The 6,754-nt window shown below is 33.9% G+C and overlaps 1 protein-coding gene across 1 annotated transcript; it reads right to left on the bottom strand.

Moving 5' to 3' along the window:
* Positions 1–1,546: 1,546 nt before the first annotated feature.
* LOC114179240 (probable 1-deoxy-D-xylulose-5-phosphate synthase 2, chloroplastic) lies at positions 1,547–5,436 on the bottom strand. Its single transcript, XM_028065505.1, has 10 exons — positions 5,181–5,436; positions 4,764–4,925; positions 4,467–4,631; positions 4,108–4,258; positions 3,754–4,025; positions 3,371–3,644; positions 2,819–3,126; positions 2,405–2,686; positions 2,032–2,316; positions 1,547–1,939 (listed from the first exon to the last, which is right to left on the bottom strand). Exons 1-10 carry the CDS (start codon positions 5,277–5,279, stop codon positions 1,793–1,795), a joined length of 2,145 nt encoding a protein of 714 aa, XP_027921306.1. The 5' UTR covers positions 5,280–5,436; the 3' UTR covers positions 1,547–1,792.
* Between the last annotated feature and the right edge of the window lie 1,318 nt (positions 5,437–6,754).

The raw sequence follows: 6,754 nt of genomic DNA, 5'->3' as shown, positions 1-6,754 counted from the left end.
GTGTGTTTTAAATTCTATAATATTTTTTTATTTTAAATTAGTTTCTTTAAAAACATTTAATAGAAGCTAAAAGAATCTAGAAAATATATAGGAGTTAAAACGATAAGAAAATATATTTTAAAGAGTAAAACAAAATAAGATAAACATAAAAAGAAATTTATAAGAATGAAAAGTTGAGTAAACTATTTCTAAAGACCAAAATGAAATATGACCGTTATTTTATGGATTAAAATTATATTAAAATATATATTCTATTTGAGTGGTTTTATAATCGTATTTTGTTTGATGTTATTGAAGATTAGCAATATAATTATTTTCAGAGATATTATTTGTCTAGTAAATTTTACAAAATTGAAAAAATATACTATGTAATAGAATGATAAACACAAAATATTATTGCGTAAATAAACTGTTGCATGAATAATACAAAAGTTCAATTAGTAAAAAGAATTACACAGTTAATAAATAACAAATTATCATTCATATATCACTTAACAAACAAACAACAAGATTATAGGTATCAATCCCTAACTCAAGTTCAAGTTGATATCACATCACTTACCTCAAAGTACAATTATAATAACTATTCAATAATTCTTCATTTCACGTTCATAGATAGAAATCTAGAAACACTCAACAATTTTAATTGATTTTCACTTGAGCAACCATTCATTGCCAGCGAAAATTGACCCAAATTGTAAAATTGAACATTTTACTTTGGTCACAACAAATATATGCAACATGTTCTAATTTTTACCTTTGAATGATAACTTTCTTAATTGAGTTATGTTGGTTCCTTTGTCTAATAGAAGTATTGTGATCCAAACCTTAACTATTCTTTATCTTAGAATCCTAGAAAACATTATCTCATATACATAATATAGTTAAAAAATCCTCAAAATCAACTCTTTAGAAGTAATAAACTTAAACTTACCCGTTAACAAATTTGATGAAATAGAATTTCGCCTTTCTTCGTCAGGTTTTGTTTCCTTTTTTTTTTCAAATCTAAAACTAAAAAAAAAAATATTCTTGAAGATAATATAAAGAAAATAGTGGCAAAAGATAATTTTTTATAAAAATAAACTACTCATTCATTCTATTTATGTATCTGTAAAAGCTCAAATATCTTAAATCATTTTTATTTTAAGAAGATTACATCACTTACTTTGAGTAAATATCATAATAGTGTCTTTTTTTACAATGACAGGTAGCATTTGGTTACTTTTTGATCAACAATTATTCCTATAAAACAATAACAAGACTTGTCGAAATGTTTTGTGCATGTTCACACACTTATTAGCAATTTTTTTTCATATGAACTATCTCAAAATTGCTCCAAATCAAATATGTTTAACCATAGAATTCTTATCCGAAAAGGATATGTAAACGTGTGAAATACTGATAAGTTATTTTTGTTAATATCTTCACATCTTACTAGTATATGCATTATTCAGATATGACTCCTCCTAGAAGCTTACCAGGAATTTATAACAATATTATATTTAATGAAAAAATTTACACCAGCTTCGATAAAATTATTCTTGTCTTTTTTTTTAAATATTAAAATTTTAGCATTAGATATAGATATGTTACAATGCCTTGATTGATTCCTGGAGTTGCAAGAATAAATTAATCTCTTTATTTGTCATACTATTCTTGGGCCTGACCTAAGAATCCAAAACGACAATTCTAGCGTAACTATTTACAGCTTCCTGTAAACCGCAATGCCGACGGAACTGAATGAATGCATCTTTGAGGTTCCGGGTTAAGATCCTCATTCCATTTGGCGTTTCTATTTGAACATAAGAGCTTCTTTTGGCCTTTCAAGAAGAGACAGGACTGTGGCCGCAATGTGCTTTGATGAAAGCCCTGCTTCTTCAACCTGATCCTTTGGTGACCCATGATCAATGTACCTGTCAGGAAGCATCATTGCTCTCCACTGCAGGTAAAACCAAATCGGAATCATTGTTAGAATAATAATCTGAAATGAAATCTTATTAGAGAGCGATTCCTCCATGGAGGAAGGTTTACCTTTAGAGGTCCATCTAGGATACCAGATAAGCTCAAGAATTGAGAAACATGTGATCCAAAACCACCAATAGAACCCTCTTCCACTGTGATCAGTATTTCGTGCTCTTTAGCTAGTAGCCTGATGAGATCTGTATCCAAAGGTTTGCAAAACCTAGCATCAGCAATTGTCACATTAACGCCTACTTCTTTAAGCAATTCCGAGGCATGTCTGCATTGTTGGACTACTGAACCATATCCCAAAATAGCAACTCTGCTGCCTTCCATCAGAATTCTGCCTTTTCCGATCTATACGACCAAAACAATTTCAGTTCGGTGACTTAACTATTGAGATAAGATAAGATTTCGGAAATACATGTTAGTCTCTGATTCTCACCTCAAGTGGGGTTCCTTTGTTGTTGAGTGGCAAAGTGGCTCCAATTCCATTTCCCCTTGGAAATCTGAAGCAGCTTGGTCTGTCATCTATAGTTGCTGCTGTTGCAACCATGTGCATCAGCTCAGCTTCATCAGAAGGAGCCATCACCACCATGTTGGGCAGGCAAGCCATGTAAGTGATATCAAATGCTCCACAATGGGTTGGTCCATCTGCTCCAACCAAACCAGCTCTATCCATAGCAAATCGAACAGGTAGCTTTTGAAGATCAACATCATGAACTACCTACATAGATATAATAAATCACAGTGATCATATTTTCTTATCACAGTTATTAACTTACAAATAAACTTAGATCAAGAAGAAATCAATAATGAGATAGTTTGGACTATTTCTCATTGAACCATATTGGCTCACCTGATCATATCCTCGTTGCAGGAATGATGAGTAAATGGCACAAAAGGGCTTGAGACCTTCGGCAGCTAACCCAGCAGCAAATGTAACAGCATGCTGCTCAGCTATCCCCACATCGAAACACCGATCGGGAAACCTTTTGTGGAAATAATTTAGGCCGGTACCACCACCCATTGCTGCGTGAATGGCCACTATCTTGTTGTCTATTTCAGCCTCCTTTATCAAAGACTCAGCAAAGTACTGTGTGTATGAAAGTGTTGAGGCTTTTGCCTTAAACTGCTTCCCTGTTTTTGGATCAAACTTTACAACCCCTGAAAATATGAGAATGTATAAATGTCTGCTTGAATTCAAATATTAGTTTTAAATCACGCAAAATATCAAGTACCTTGGTAAATAGTTACTCACTTCACTTGGTTTCAGGTTGAGAAATTAATTGTAAGAACAAAATTGATTTTGAGTTATATTAACAGTGGTAACTTTTGCAATAGATCTAAGAATTGATTTTACAATTTCGAGTTTCTCATGATGATTTATTAAGAAATATCCCTTACTCACCGTGCATTCTATCAGCTGCTTTTTCTGCTGGGGGGTATCCCTTCCCTTTTTCTGTCACAATATGAATCAAAACTGGACCTGCAGCCGGCGTGGCTTTGACTTTTTCAAAGATGGTAACTAGATCTTCAATGTTATGACCATCCACGGGACCTATGTAGTATAAGCCAAGTTCTTCAAATAATGTAGATCCAGAACCGCTGATCATGCCTCTTGCGTACTCATCCACTTTGGCTGCAACCTGGTGTGTTTGTCCTCCAATTTGTTTCGTGATGCTCTTCAGCAACAAAATTGGAGCCAAATAAATGCCACAGCTTATTGAAAGTTTGACATGATCACTGAGATCATGACGTTGACTACGAATATGATAAGTTTAAGAGGCTTACTTTTGCAGCTTCTCTGAGTTTGCGGAATTCTGTACTCGCTTGAATTTTGCTCAAAGCACTGCTGAGGGCACCGACAGGACTTGCGGGGCCATCAAGTGTGGCCGTTGGTAAAGAGACTTGCTTGTTGTCATTAAGTACTACTATCATGTTAGAATCAAGGAACCCTGCATTGTTCAGGGCCTCATAAGCTTGGCCTGCTGTCAATGCCCCATCTCCTATCACTGATATGATGCTGTTCTTCTTCCCCAGTAGATCACGTGCAACAGCCATGCCTAATAAATATTCACTCAATCCGTGAAATAAGTGCTTCTGCATATATAAATTTGTATTGATCTTAAAATATAAGAATCTCACCAAGACCAGCAGATATGCTTGTAGAACTGTGTCCTACCCCAAAAGCATCATGAGTACTCTCATCCCTTTTAGGAAAACCTGCCAGCCCCGAAGTCTTCCTAATGGTGTGCATCCTCGACCTTCTACCTGTAAGAATCTTGTGTGGGTATGCCTGCAATTCGGTTACTTTTTAGACTCTCGTAAACATCCCACATGATATAATGATGAAAATTGTACAGAAGAGAAGGAAAAACATAAAATCTTAATTGCTACAATAGCAAATTTCTCTAAATGAGGATTCTAAATGAGGATTATATTTCTTTTGTTGCTATTTAACATGTATTAGAAAAGAAGAAGAAATAAACAAGAGGAAAGATTACCTGATGACCAACATCCCATATAATTTTGTCTTCAGGGGTGTCGAAAACATGATGCAAAGCCACTGCTAACTCTACCACTCCCAAGCTTGAGCTAAGATGCCCACCAGTGTTTGACACACTGTGCACAATATCTGCCCTCAGCTCTGCTGCAAGTTGCTCTAGATCCTGACAAACACATTCAATACTTTTCACAAACAAACCAACAAAACTCGCAGTAAAAAAACTGTTGTCAGCCACGGACAAGAAATATGCTGTAGCATGGCCTTTAGGCCTTAACAAATTATTCCAGTTTTAAACCTGAGTGGACAAATTCTTCATGTGAATTGGGTGGTTGACTGTGTCCAGCAATGGTGTTTGAGGTTTCTCTCCTGAGTAATTGATCTTCCACCCGTCTTTCTCTTTCCTGATAATAGTCTTCTCGACATCACCCGAGTCACTTGCTGAAACCCTCACGCAGAACTGACAAACACAATAACACATCAGCCATCTTTGCACCATCAGTGAGAAAATAATGGTGAATTTGCTGTTTACAAAAGGAAGATGAGTGATCCCTTATGGAATCAAAACAGGAACACGAAAAAAAGGAAAAAGAAAAGCACAGTATGATGTTGACAGAGATGATGTTTAGTGTGTGGTTAGATTGTTAGATCAGAAAGGACAATGGAAACTGTTGTTACAGACATGTAGAGTTGTAGGTATGATTCATTGACCAACCTTCTTTCTGCTATCATAGTATGGAGTTGGAGCTTTGGGTTTGTGGGTTGGGGAGAAAGCATGGTTTGGCTTGACAAAGGTAGCACCGCAGAAGGCCATGACTGTTGAGAAGAGTGAGAGAAAGAGGTGATAATTGCGAAAGGTGTTGGAAATATGCAGAAATTAAGGGAGCAGATTATGAAGCAAAGCTTCCTTCGCGGTGGTATTGCATTTAAACTGAATTTTGGAACTACCCTTTATAGGGAGCGAATGCATTAACAAACAAAACCAAGACTTAACAATTCATTTTATTTCGGAAAATAAAAACTTTCCCATTCCTACTTTACACCCGTTCTACTGTCATTTTACAACTTTTAAATTACAACTTGAAATTATCTTAACAAGACTTAACTGATGTCAAAATACTAGAATTGCTGAAAAAAATATATCCAATTATTTTTTTGTTTATTTGGTCTGGTGCACTCATTGTCTTTGAATAATATAAAACATATTAATTCCTGCCTTAAAATAATTGAAAAATTAATAAGAACAATGAAATAGAAAGTTTTAAAATTATTCGTAGAAAAAAGTCAATCCGAACATAAGGTCTGCAGAAGTGACCGGATCCAGCAGCCAAAGCTTTATTTTATAATCCATTTTCTATTTTTAAAGTCTAATCATGTACGTCTTGTGCTGAAAATGTTGAATAATTTGTAAACGTTGAATATTGTTACTACTATATATTAAGATAAAGTAGATATTCAGTGTGTTTTTGCTATAATTTGAAAGAAAATAAAAAAAAATCAAAACAAAACATCAGTAGATCATTTAATTATCTAATAATAATTTATCTATTAAAAATATTGAGATTATCGGTCTAAGAAAAATTAATATTATATTCATAGTTTGTTTGTCAAAAATTTTTATGGTGAATTAGAAAAATTGTCAACAATTACACCAATGAACACAATGCTAATACACGAAGGTAAATATTTTAAATTTTTTAATAAAATTATAATACACAAATGAACTCAATGCTAAAAGTTTTAAATAATATACCATTTAGAAATTCTCAAAATTCAAAATTACACGAATGTATAAAATCTAACACGAGTAACTATGTTATTTGAGTTTAGGAAAAATAATTTTTTCAAATAAAAATCTTCTTTTGTAGGATAATAATACCTCATAGCCATTCCACCGAGGTTTGTGTTTATCATCCATATTCACAATACTGTTACACGTTATGGTGTTGGTAACCTTTGTGTGATACTTTCATTTTCAGATTTTGGTCCACATCTAGGTTCACAAGTCAAGCCATCTGTGACACTCTAGTAAACAACATGAGTGAAGCCTTCAACAGTGTCATAATTGATGCAAGGACTAAACCAATTGTATCAATACTAGAGGACATCAGAATTTATTTAATGAAGAGGTGGGTCAAAAACCGGAAGAAGGTGAAAGCTTTTAAAGGTTCAATCTGCCCAAGGATTACAACTAGGCTGCGAGAAGAATCAGCCTTAACAAAGAACTGGATTCCAAGGTATTTAAATAAGCATTTTGACACAATTAATAGTTATCATTTATTCAATTTG

The sequence above is a fragment of the Vigna unguiculata genome, chromosome 3 (assembly GCF_004118075.2).
Source record: "Vigna unguiculata cultivar IT97K-499-35 chromosome 3, ASM411807v1, whole genome shotgun sequence".
NCBI classification, from domain to species: domain Eukaryota; kingdom Viridiplantae; phylum Streptophyta; class Magnoliopsida; order Fabales; family Fabaceae; genus Vigna; species Vigna unguiculata.
Note: the sequence above shows the minus strand (reverse complement) of the source record. Positions and strands in the feature narration are given on the sequence as shown.